This window comes from Molossus molossus, unplaced genomic scaffold, assembly GCF_014108415.1.
Source record: "Molossus molossus isolate mMolMol1 unplaced genomic scaffold, mMolMol1.p scaffold_m16_p_11, whole genome shotgun sequence".
Lineage (NCBI taxonomy): Eukaryota > Metazoa > Chordata > Mammalia > Chiroptera > Molossidae > Molossus > Molossus molossus.
In genome coordinates this window covers 88386042-88399336 of record NW_023425346.1, presented here as the reverse complement: position 1 = coordinate 88399336, position 13295 = coordinate 88386042, and the positions used below count along the sequence as shown (strand labels likewise).

Below are 13295 nucleotides of genomic sequence, written 5' to 3'. Positions count from 1 at the left end.
TGCTTTACAGTATTTTCACTGTACTAGTTCAAAGACCTACATAAGAACAGCCTAAGTTTCTGCAAACAGGAGAAATAGCTCATATTTAGGTCCATTACCAATGGTGGTCTAAACACATTCTCTATCTTTCAGACATATTTTAGAGAGTGAAAGACAGCTCAGCGTGACCACAGCTTTGGTCTCTCATTTTGTGGCTGAGGGCAGGAGCATCCTTATACCTGCCTGTCAGCAGGACAGTGGCTTCTGTGTTGGAGCACTGTGGGGTCAGTAGTTACAACATCACCCAATACAGAAGCCCCTGCTTCAGGACCACCGTCGCCCCACCTTAGCCACAGAGCTATCACATGTCCATTGTGCTTTCTAAGACTTCATTCTAGATCCTACTCTAGATCTCAAGGTAGCCATCTCCCCCCAGAGTAGCCATTATTATTATCCTGTTTGCCAGATGAAGCAACTTAGGTGCTCAGTGGTTAAGTAAATTGCCCCTGGCCGAGCAGAAAGGGCTAAAGTGGAGTCCAAGCACCCAGCAGGGGCCTCCGCAGACAGGCTGAAGGGGAGATGCTATGCAAGGGAATGGGGTTTAGTGAGTAGGAGGGCAGGGGTTAGGAACCTTCTCTGTACTTTGTTGGTTCCTCAAAATGAGAGGATGTCCAGGAGTGTAGATTTAATTTTTTCAGTGTTTTGGTCTCACGTTAGTGTGGCAGAACCAATCACTTTCTCTTCAGAGTGTGACTCTTGCAATGAAGTTAATTGTTAAGACCACTGGTCATGGCCTGGTTCGGTTCATGTGCAATCTTGGGCAAGTATGTCAAAGAAGATAACTTCTTTATTCCTCAGTTTTCTCATCTGTAAAGTGGCATCATTGTAAACCAAACTTTTGGAGGTAATGGATTTGTTTGTTATCTTCAATGTGGTGATAGTTTTACAAGTGTGTACATGTGTCAAACCCTGTCAAGCTGTACACTTAAAATATATGCAGTGTATGGTGTGGCCATAAAGCTGCTTTAAAAAGTGGCAAACTACCTCCCTGGGTTGTTCTGAGGGGTAAATGATGATCCACAGTCCAAGGTCATTTCTAGCACATGACCTCAACAGATGGACCATTAAGTGGCTATTAGAAATATTACTATGCTACAGAAACTCCATCTGATTGAAGATCAAGCTGAGTCACACTCATAGAGGTGGATCTGAGGTCAGGGCTTAGAGATGCTACAAGATCAGGTGACCCTTCACCCAATGACAGCCCATCTCCAGGTAGCCACGTTTACTTAGGTATAAGTAGGCTATAGGACTGGACTCTTAGATATTTTATAAGTTAAAAGAGTCCCAGAGGTGCTTTGGTTTCTGATGCTTTCAAGGACAATTTTAAAATAAGTCCCACTTGCCTCTTCAGATCTTCTGCCTGGCACAGAATATTTGGTCAGCGTCTCCAGTGTTTATGAACAACACGAGAGCACACCTCTCAGGGGAAGACAGAGAACAGGTGAGTCATGCTGGCAATGTGCTTATCAAGTGGCATTCAGCTACCAATTTCAAATAACAAAAATGGCATGCTGCTTCTAAAAATACATCTCCATCTGTTGCCGTGATGGTGGTGCTTGTAGCCTTGTCATTACTGTTTGATCACCAGTCTTGAAAATTAAAAACACCTCATTCAACTATGACCCTGACTTCCAGTCACTAAGGTTCTATTCTCTGGTTCCAGAGGGCTGAAATTAGTCCAGAAACTTTGTTGTCTGTGCTTTTAAAATTTCTCCCAAGAATATCTCATAATGTCTATTATTTAGGAATGATAAACATTCCCTCTCATTAGGGGACTCTAACGGCTGACCCCCAACACTGTCATTATATTTTCCCTCTTGTGCTAAGCAAACAAGTTCATCCCTTTTTTCTACTTGATGAAATCTTTCTTTACTGTGAAAAGGAGTTTGAATTAAATCTTATAATATGATGTCCTGTCTTAAAGAGGAGTCCTTTTAATTTTTTTCTTTAAAAAAGTACAGTGTAGTATATCCATTAATGTATTTATCTTAGTTTGCTGGCTTCCAAAAAGGAGTTGTGAGATCTCAATTTGGTTTGAGTATATTAGTGAATAGAATAAGTAAATGTTATAACTGGAACAGAAATTTGTTGGAAGTCCCAGAGAGGTTACATGATTTGAATTTGAGGTAAACTCCAAATTCTTGCTGATTTTTCTGCACTGCACTAACTTCTCAATTCACAAGGAATTACTTGCATTATAATTTGTCCAGAATAATTTCTTAGTTTTTGAAAGTTTGATGTACAGCATCGTCATCGCCCTGTTGACCTATCGATTCCCTCTTGAGTGTAGGAATCTTCTCTGAGAGCCAAACACTTAACTTGAGAGTGGGAAGACCTCCTCTTTCCTGAGTACACTGAACACTGAAGCATTTAAAGATATCAACTCCCAGAATACCTTCAACGCCTCTTCTTCAAACAGAACGCAGAAACGCGCTGTAATGACACTTGAATTGCTTAGCAAAAGAAAAAAGGAAAGAATGCTTGAGTTGGCCATTTTGAACTGAGTCCGTTTATGATTTTGAAATTGATATGTGGCTTCGAATCAGCGCATCATAACCTGAGGTTTATGGCAAATCATGGTGTTAATGAAAAAACAGAAACATCAGATATATGTTGCATTCCCCTCGTTTCTCACTTCCTAATCTGGTGGTGTCTTTTTTCCCCCCCACTCCCTCTCTCTCTTTGTCCCCTGGGTGGGAAACACAGGTCTCGATTCCCCAACTGGCATTGACTTTTCTGATATAACTGCCAACTCTTTCACTGTCCATTGGATTGCTCCTCGAGCCACCATCACCGGCTATAGGATTCGCCATCATCCTGAACACTCCGGTGGAAGACCTCGAGAAGATCGAGTGCCCCCCTCTCGGAACTCCATCACCCTCACCAACCTCAATCCGGGCACAGAATACGTGGTCAGCATTGTTGCACTTAACGGCAGAGAGGAAAGTCCCTCGTTGGTTGGCCAGCAATCAACAGGTAACTTGCTTTCTAGTCTTCAAAGAAACTCAGAGGACTTTCCTATGCAGGTGGTATCTTCTGTGAAATAGGTTTGTGTTGTCTGAGTCATCATCTCTTAAAAAATAGACCATGGTTGTGAGACATGGAGAAGGAAGTGAGAGACTATCTGGAGAAAAATCTCCTTAGAGTATATTAATCAAGATCCTTTTTTTTAATCCCAAAAAAGTTCTCACCCGATTTAGGTATTTGTGAATTTTTAATAACCAGAGTGTTATTCAAAATACAGAAAACACTCTTTCAAAGTTCCCTTCAAAACAATTATTTTAATGTAATAGTGTCAAAATTCTTAGGAGCTGGATGCTAAATACTTAGGGGAGAAGTATTATGATATCTACACGCTAGTCTCAAATGGATTAACGAGAGAGAGAGGCAGATGTTACCGATTATAGCTAAAGGCAGGGGATATGGGTGTTCATTATATATTTTTGTAGCTTTTCTGTTTTAAAATTTTTCAAAATAAAAAATTGAGGGGGAAAATCATTCAGTACATTTGGAATCATCATTTTATCAGGATTTGAATTGACTCCCTAACCCCTTCCCTTGAATTGTTCATAATTTTTAATTCTGCTAATTTTGTATAGTATTTACATTCTTCTACTTTTAAAATCACAATCACCTGGGAAATGAACGTAGAGCGAATCTGTGTGAAAGTTAGACGTGTGAACTTTCCCTTGCTCTTTCTAGTTTCGGATGTTCCAAGGGACCTGGAAGTTATTGCCACAACCCCCACCAGCCTATTGATCAGCTGGGATGCTCCTGCTGTCACTGTGAGATATTACAGGATCACCTATGGAGAAACAGGTGTGTCAGGAAAATGCTATTTCACACTCTAATCAAGTCAGGTCCTTTGGTGGGTAATCTGAAAACCCATCAGTGAACACATAATTAAAGAAAGTTTGGCAAGTTCATTCAAGGGAGCCTTGTCTTCTCCCAGATTATGTGGGAAATTTACATGATGTATAATTGGTAGCAAAATCAAGATAAGAAAGTGTATAATCCCAGAGAGGGAACAGTAGATCGGAAGAAAAGATTACAAATCCACATGCATATTATCAGCGATGAAAGGATAAGTGATTTGTATTTTTCTTTTTACTTTTCAGTATTTTCAGAATTTTATTTAACATGAATATTTCCTATTAAAATTTTGCAAAAGGAACACAGTTTATGCAATCCTGGCTTGCAGACTTGCCTTCTTTTCTCTCCTCATGTTCACCTACAACTCTGACTTTTTATAGCTGGAATGTGAAAATAGCATTAACTGCAATTTCCTTCCAGTTCTTACACGTATATCAAGGTTTACTGCATTAATAAATAAATATAGGTTTCTGTTCAAACCCTATTAATAGCACCTTTTTAAAGGGAATAAGAAAGGGGTACTTGCATGCTTCTCTCAGTAGGTTAATTCAGTCACTCAGCATCCCCAGGTATCGCTCAGCCCTCCCGCTTTGACAAAGCTCTCTTCAAACAGGAGGAGCCAGCCCGGTCCAGGAGTTCACTGTGCCTGGGAGCAAGTCCACAGCTACCATCACTGGCCTTAAACCCGGAGTGGACTACACCATCACTGTGTATGCTGTCACTGGCCGTGGGGACAGCCCGGCAAGCAGCAAGCCAGTTTCCATTGATTACCGAACAGGTACCGACTCCCCCTTTGGAATGACACAGGCATAGTTACTCAGATGGTTTGCCCAGTGTTCTCCCAAGGTATTTTCCTCATTGTGGGATTGTTTTTTGTTTTGTTTTTTTAATTTTTAGAACACATTTATTTTATAAAATAATACAAAACCCATAAAAAATGGTAAAGTATAAACATTTACTACATAATTCTCAGGTGGTTGATAGTACCAGAAGTGTATAAAGAAAGAAGAAAAATGAACAACTTTCTTTTTTTTTTCCTTCTATTTTGTATAACTGGCCCTCGTAAGGCACAGTATGGAGTGTTTTTCTTTTTTTTTCTTCTTTTTTTTCAATTTTATTTTTGTTACAGATGTTTCTCCTTTTTTACCCCATTGACACCCTCCTCCCCATCCTCCCCCCCGTCCTGTCCATGTCCATTGGTCATGCATACATGCATGTAAGTTCTGTGGTTTATCTCTTCCCAACCCCCCACCGCCTCTTCTGACGGATGTCAGTCTGTGCCCTACTTCCATGTTTCTGGGTCTACCGTATTCCTCAGACTGTTATGTTCATTATATTCCGTATATAAATGAGATCATGTGGTATTTGTCTTTTTCTGCTTGGCTTATTTCACTTAGGATAATACTTTCCAGGTCCCTCCATGTCGTCTTGTTTGTTTTGTTTTTTTAAGAAGGTGAAAAACACCAACGGCCAACAGTTTTGAGCCAGATATACAAGGAAATGCCCCCATGGGCAGGGATTTTTGTCTGTTTTGTTAATTGATGTATTCCACATGCCTACAGTAGGGACAGACATAAAAGATTTTTAATAAATATTTGTTAATGGATGAATGAGCTGATAAGGTAAGAAGATAAACACCTAAGTTAGAATGTAGTTTCTTTGTGAATGAAATAGCCTTCTTGAGAATAGGTAATGGTATTGAGATGCCGGCCTCAGCTCCCAAAAGCTGTATCTGTTTCTACAAAAGAAACCCTTGGGAGTCATTCATTATAGTAAGAGATCATCCTGTATGTAGCAGGAACTGGAGATGAGGACTTGTCCACTCTTTTTCCCATGGGTTATGGCTTCATTGGTTTCTCTTGTTTTATTTTAGAAATTGACAAACCCTCCCAGATGCAGGTGACCGATGTTCAGGACAACAGCATCAGTGTCAGGTGGCTGCCTTCGAGCTCCCCTGTCACTGGCTACAGAGTAACCACTACCCCCAAAAATGGCCTGGGACCAACAAAATCAAAAACTACAGGTCCAGGTAAGAATTTCCAGCATCTCACATGCACCAGGAAAGCAGAGGAGGCCCACACAGCATGCTTTTCAAATCAATAGCCACCCAACTCTGAGCACTATGTATATTCATATCATTATGTTAAAGCTCCTCCATTTGTGAATTCAGGGCTCAAGACTGTTACTCCCTCCACAGTAGAATCTTTAGAATATGCATTTCTGTATTTACATTCACAGTCCTGTCTGATGGTGTGGACATTTTAAATTACGAGATCCACCTTTGTGGTTTTGTGCACACCAAGAGAGATGGCCTAACTGATTTTAAAAAGATTCTTATAGCTCTTGTTTTTGTTTTTATATAAAATATTTGTGAAATTAGTATCCTAAGGCAATATTGTGTTTTTCAAATTCCAGCGAAAATTTATTTAGACAGTCACAAAGGTAGAAAAAGTGAGCCAGCTGGGTTGCATGGGCTCAGAAACAAGTTATAGAGGCAAAAGAGCTTGAGAGAGAGAGCGTGCAACTTAAGGCATTAAGTCAGGTTAATTTTCTTTTTTTTTTTAGATCATTATTCATTGTTGGGGGCATCATCTTAAATCTGGGAGCTTATCTTTTCATGTGGCTTTACTTTTACATGATCATTTTGTAGTAGCAATAAACATGTTAATCCAAGAGGAAATCCATGTCTGACTCCTCCATATTTTCCTGAAAAGTCTGCCAAAGAGAGTCTAGGCCACTACACCTTTACTACAAAATCTGAACGTCACTTGGATGACCTTACAGTGGATGACATAGACGCTGCATTTGCTTTTTACTCCCTTTGCAGACCAAACAGAAATGACCATCGAAGGCTTACAGCCCACAGTGGAGTATGTGGTTAGTGTCTATGCTCAGAGTCAAAACGGAGAGAGTCAGCCTCTGGTCGAGACTGCAGTAACCAGTACGTAACCGGTGCTTATCTTCCATTTTCAAAGTCAGGTCTTGTTCTCAGGCTCTGGATGACCCTGCATGTCCTTTGCGATTATACACGGGGAAAGCCAACTTGTTGGTTAGTTGTTATGTTGAGTTAAGCCCTCTACAAACATATTGTTTTCTTCTCCGTGCCAAGCAAGGAGCATAAGGGGAAAGAAGTTGTGGAACCACCAGAGTTAGTGGCTGTGCTTTGAATTTCTTTTGCTCAAATGGCCGTAGCAGAATCTTATTTGCCTGTAGCACATCTACAAAATATTCTGCCTGGACCGTCTTTTCTACAGCTGAGTGGTGGAGTTGATTGAAGTGGTTCTCTGAAGCTGTTATGTTTGGCACATTTGCAGGACTGTGGCTGCACAAGAGCTACAGACGGATTATAATAATCTAAGTCTAACATTGAAAATCAACTTCGCCACTTCCAAGATATAGAAAATGCAGGTCTGTGAGACTGGCGTCAAATTGCAGAAACAAATTTGGCACAATCTTAAAAATAATGCAAATAAATCTTTGTGAGGACATTTTGCAGGGTGTCTACGCATCTCGCGTCCGCCCGTTTTAATACGCGATGCGACGTTGATTAAATATTTTCGAAATCAAAGATACTTCAACAAGTATCGGGTAATTTTCTGTGTAATAGTGGGTTGATTGGAATTTAATTCATTAAAGAGAATGGTATCTGCAGAACTGCTTTGCATGTTATAAAAATGCTTATTTCACAACTTGCTTTTCACATAACCTCTTACCATTAATTTGCCTAACAGACATTGACCGCCCTAAAGGACTGGCATTCACTGCTGTGGATGTCGATTCCATCAAAATTGTCTGGGAAAGCCCACAGGGGCAAGTTTCCAGGTACAGGGTGACCTACTCAAGCCCTGAGGATGGAATCCATGAGCTATTCCCTGCACCTGATGGTGAAGAAGACACTGCAGAGCTGAAAGGCCTCAGGCCTGGTTCTGAGTACACAGTCAGTGTGGTTGCCTTGCACGATGATATGGAGAGCCAGCCCCTGATTGGAACCCAGTCCACAGGTATATCGTTAATTGCACCACTGGGTGCTCATGGGAGCAGAGGCTTTATGCCCTGCTGAATGAATTCTATTTTATCAGGCTATTGATTTCCATATAAGGGATTTTTTTGTTTTTTTTTAAAGGGCACCTCTATTAGGAAAGGCCCTCTTTAAGAGGAATAGTATTAAACAATGAAGTTTAGGTGATATTTAGATAGTCTAGTCAATGGACATTTTGGAGTAATTTGCCTCATCAACAAGGCCATAAAGCGAGACGTTTGAAGATGATTATAAAATTGTAGATTATTTCCGAAGCTATGCCTCCCTGTGGCTGTACTCACTGTGCACAAAGGAGAGAAGCTTGGCATCCTAGAGCTTACTCTAAAAAAGGAACCCAAAATGGGCCATTTCATAGCAGCATGATTCTGAGAACACATGGGTAAGACCTTCCTTTTCTGCTTAGATAATTGTGTGCCCGGTGTATAATTTGCTTAAAGGATTGTAAATCGCACACACAGGGCAAATGCTTTCCACGATACTTTATCTTCTTGTGCTTTGTTTCTGAGCACAGGGGAATGCTAAGGATGTGTCCTTGCGACAGCACAAACCCTGCAGGTGACAATCTGCGTTAATGCTCTTTGCTTCTCTTTTCTGCTTCTATGATGATCCAATTTTCTTATGCTGCACCACAGAGAATACTTCAAATTTAGCAGTGATGTCTGCCACAGGGTCCAAATAAAGCAAAGAAAAACATAATTCTAATTTTTGGGGTATGGAATACTCTGAAATGGTTTTCCATGCAAAGATCATTTATATAGGAAGAGAGGGCTATTGCTCATCTTTCCATACAAACAGATGGAAACTCAATCTCGATGGCCTAAATAAGTCATTTTGACTTTTAAAAAACATTTTTAAGGGAAAGCAAAAGACATTTTCTAAAACCTAAAGTCTTTTAGGATTCTGACATGTACCTCTGTTTCCAGTGATTCTGAGCATTGGTGGATATAAAACATTTTTTCAGCAAACATTTTCTTCGTTTTGTATCCCTTCTAGTACTTTATTGTACTGAATCTTTGATCAGGGAATCCACCTAAACAAAAACAAGCACAGTCTGTTCTACTTGGAATTCACTTTGTCTTCTGTTTCCCCCATTCCCTGTAAGATAACCTCTAACCAATGACCATCCCGACAGCCATTCCTGCACCAACCAACCTGAAGTTCACTCAGGTCACCCCAACGAGCCTGACTGCCCAGTGGACAGCACCCAATGTTCAGCTCACTGGATATCGGGTGCGGGTGACCCCCAAGGAGAAGACAGGACCGATGAAAGAAATTAACCTTGCTCCTGATAGCTCATCTGTGGTTGTATCAGGACTCATGGTAAGTGCCCCTTTTCATTGGAATAAAGAAGTTAGCCATCTCTTACTCAGGTTATGGTGGTAGAAATATAAAATCATAATAAATGTAACTGTATTCTTTGCCCCTGTTATCAAAAGATTTTTTTGTAATTTTATATCAATTTTATAAATAGCTTTGGATTTTGCACAGCTCTTTAAATGTGTTCTGTTTATTTTAAAAGATTATGTGTAGGTGGGGGATGGGGGGCAATTATATCTCCTTTAGTTATTGCATTTAGTATATGCATTTAGTATATTTAGTATATGCATTTAGTATATTTAGTATATGCATTTTCTGAGCTCTGTTACCTGGGCAAGAAATACTCTCCTGTTTATACCAACCTAGCCTGACCCTAACTTCATTAACACAGTTTTAGTCCTTCTGGACGTGCATGCAAAACACTAGCCAGGAACCTAGGAAACTGATGTATATTTTAACATAAGCCCCATTCCAGAAGAAACTACAGAAAGAGGGTTCAGAGATAGAATATAGAAAAAACAGAGCCATCTTCCCCGGTTTGTATCAACTTGGTGTAAGTATGTAAATTATAGCTTACTTGGGCTTAACCCCTGAGGGCATTTTTAAATTCATGTAATTTAAATTTGTTATTGATCACCTGCAGTGTAGAAATGAAATTAATCTAGGAATTTATAGTGCTGTAGGTTTTGTTAGGATTTTTTCCCCTTATATAACCATGATGTTTTTCTAATGATGCAGTGAAAACCCTGGGCTTCACATTGCTAAAGCTTCCTGTGCCCTCCTTTCTAGGTGGCCACCAAATATGAAGTGAGTGTCTACGCTCTTAAGGACACTTTGACAAGCAGACCAGCTCAGGGAGTTGTCACTACTCTGGAGAGTAAGTGATCAAACTTTTTAGTAACAAAAGCATTCTGTATAAACAAAAATTAAAGAATGTAAATGAGCTCAGCCGGTGTGTCTCTGTGGTTGAGCATCGACCCATGCACCAAGAGGTCGTGGGTTCAATTCCCGGTCAGGGCACATGCCCAGGTTGTGGGCCAAATCCCCAGTGGGGGGCATGCAGGAGGCAGCCAGTTGATGTTCTCTCTCATCAATGTTTCTATCTCTCGCTCTCTCTCCCTTCCTGTCTCTCAGATTAATAAAGAAAAAAAAATTAAAAAAGAAAACGATGTAAATGATTTTCTAGATCACTAGGTTAATGAAATGATTCCCAATCTGGAAATTGATTTGCTGGCCCATCTTTTTGACTTAACTACTGTTGCCTTTTATGCTTCTCATCCCCAAAAGTGGTCTATGGGCACATAAATGTGATCATCCAGAATGTTAAAACAGTGTTATGTACTAGGACTAACAACTAGTATATGTTCTACTTATCGAAATTTGTTTTCATCGAGCGGAGTTTGGGGAGGACATGCTGCCTTCTACTATATCTTAGCAGTACAGTGGTATTGAAGAGAAGTGGGCCCAGATTCTAGCTTTCTGCCATATCAATAACTCACAATATGCTCTTCCAGAAATTATATAAAATCGGGATGGTGTTGTATCTGTTGAGAAAAAATAGGAAGCCCTATAAAAATGACAAAATACTAGCAATACATATATATATTCTTGCTGGCTGGCCATATTATTCTAATGCCTACTAATATATGTATTGTTACATTTTAATAAATTAATAATTTTAACATTTATTGAGGGATTTGTAGATGCTATAAAACCAACCTTGGGGGAACCACTAGTATCTATAACAAGTTTTTCAGTTCTTCCAAAAAAAACCCACAAACGCAAAACAGGTGAATATTTTTATATTTCTAATTACTGTCAACCTTTAAATCTGGATGCCACAGGAGAAAACGGATACATAGTCATGTGTATAAATGGGTGTATTTTGTGTATTATAAAGAAATCTTTAAAGTATCGAGACTTCGCTGTATGAGCCCTCCAGGCGCTGATCTCTGGCTGTCACCCTCTGCAGATGTCAGCCCTCCAAGGAGGGCCCGTGTGACAGATGCTACTGAGACCACCATCACCATTAGCTGGAGAACCAAGACGGAGACGATCACCGGCTTCCAGGTGGACGCCGTACCAGCAGGCGGCCAGACTCCCATTCAGAGAACCATCAGCCCGGATGTCAGGAGCTACACCATCACAGGTCAGGAGCTCACTGTGCGGACCACAGCGGTTCACGCCGCTCACGATAGCCATCAGCTCATTAGTTATTCTAGCACTCACGCTGATTAAACTTATTCCCAGTGTTTTACGATAACCCAGCTCTCTTTTTTCAAAACTTATTTTCTGTTTTTTAAATATGTTTTTATTGATTATTATTATCATTATTTTTTTTTTTGGAGAGGAAGGGAGAGAGATGAAAGCATCAGTGAGAGAGATACATGCATCAGTGAGAGAGATACATGCATCGGTGAGAGAGATACATGCATCGGTGAGAGAGATACATGCATCAGTGAGAGAGATACATGCATCGGTGAGAGAGATACATGCATCGGTGAAAGAGATACATGCATCGGTGAGAGAGATACATGCATCGGTGAAAGAGATACATGCATCAGTGAGAGAGATACATGCATCAGTGAGAGAGATACATGCATCGGTGAGAGAGATACATGCATCAGTGAGAGATACATGCATCAGTGAGAGAGATACATGCATCAGCTCCCTCCTGCACACCATGGCGTGACGCTTCATCCACTGAGCCACACCGGAAGGCTAGAAACTTATTTTCAAACCATGATCAGAAATAGTTTTGTCCTGCGAATGCCTTATTTTATGTAATGTTTGCCAGAGAAATGGTATAAGTTCCATTCATCATTTTGATTTTTAATCAATGTACTCTTTTTTATATTAAAAAATTGTAATGTAATGCTTAATACTAAAAGAAACTAAAAAGGTTTAACAGTAACATAGATAAAACATAATCAAATTTAAAGACTCAAACAACACTACTTCATGAAGATGTAAGTTCTACTGGCTGGTTTGGCTCAGCGGTTGGAGCGTCAGCCTGCGGACCAGAGAATCCCGGGTTTGGTTCCCGCTAGGGGCACATACCAAAAGAAAAGAAAAAGATAAAGATGCAAGTTGTAGTCAGAGAATGTTCAATATCTGGGTTAATTCAGGTCTCTTTGAGATTTAAAATTCCGATTCCAGTTACTTATTAAAGACCATCTGATTATGATAAAGAGAAAACACTCCATAGGTACTCACCTCTCATTCTCCAGAAGGGCCACTTCCAACGTAGCATTTTTGTGTTCTCACATTTATTTTAGCCAGTGTCTTGAGATATGTTTCTCATTAGCCATTAACACCCATGCCATGCTCTAAATGTGTACCATTTCTGTGGTCCATATAAATATGGGATGGTAGAGGAACCATGAAAATTGCGGATGAGTTTGAAACTTCCTAGTAATTCAAGATCAGATAAAAATCATCTCTTCACCCTGGCTAGTTTAGCTCAGTGGTTAGAGCGTCGGCCTGCGGACCTAAGAGTCACGGGTTCAATTCTGGTCAAGGGCACGTACCTTGGTTGCAGTTCGGTTCCTGGCCTTGGTCGGGTCATACGTGAGGCAACCAATCAGTGTGTCTCTCACATCTATGTTTCTCTCTCTCTATCACTCCCTCCCACTCTGTCTGAAAAAGTATCCTCAGGTGAGGATTAAATAATAATAATAAAAAATAAAAATCGTCTCTTCTCAAATCCCAGGTTTACAACCCGGCACTGACTACAAGATCTACTTGTACACCCTGAATGACAATACCCGGAGCTCCCCTGTCACCATCGACGCCTCCACTGGTAACTATACTTTCTACTGAAGAAATGCCACTGACCTATATGTGGTCAGTCATGTGAACTTAAGGAACAAACACGAGGCTGATGTTTTTGTATGATAGATCATAGTGAATCCTGTTTACAGTTTACAGAACTCAGATTCTCTCGAGTCTGTTAATAAGGGTTGGGAAAAGAGTGTGGGAGTAATTTTCTTGGTTATTCATTTTCTTAGAGACTTAATTTTTA

General features: G+C 40.2%; 1 protein-coding gene across 6 annotated transcripts in view; it reads left to right on the top strand.

The window, feature by feature from the left end:
* The window catches only part of FN1 (fibronectin 1), a 69914-nt gene that overhangs the window by 43545 nt on the left and 13074 nt on the right, over nucleotides 1–13295 (top strand). For 3 of the 6 annotated variants that reach the window (XM_036253563.1, XM_036253560.1, XM_036253559.1), the window contains exons 26-36: nucleotides 1394–1483; nucleotides 2749–3018; nucleotides 3745–3861; nucleotides 4529–4693; nucleotides 5789–5944; nucleotides 6743–6856; nucleotides 7647–7916; nucleotides 9087–9274; nucleotides 10061–10148; nucleotides 11244–11420; nucleotides 12984–13073. In XM_036253563.1, coding sequence (XP_036109456.1) covers nucleotides 1394–1483; nucleotides 2749–3018; nucleotides 3745–3861; nucleotides 4529–4693; nucleotides 5789–5944; nucleotides 6743–6856; nucleotides 7647–7916; nucleotides 9087–9274; nucleotides 10061–10148; nucleotides 11244–11420; nucleotides 12984–13073 — 1725 coding nt within the window. The remainder of the gene's footprint in view (nucleotides 1–1393; nucleotides 1484–2748; nucleotides 3019–3744; nucleotides 3862–4528; nucleotides 4694–5788; nucleotides 5945–6742; nucleotides 6857–7646; nucleotides 7917–9086; nucleotides 9275–10060; nucleotides 10149–11243; nucleotides 11421–12983; nucleotides 13074–13295) is intronic. The other 3 variants (XM_036253564.1, XM_036253562.1, XM_036253561.1) reach the window with 1 other exon arrangement.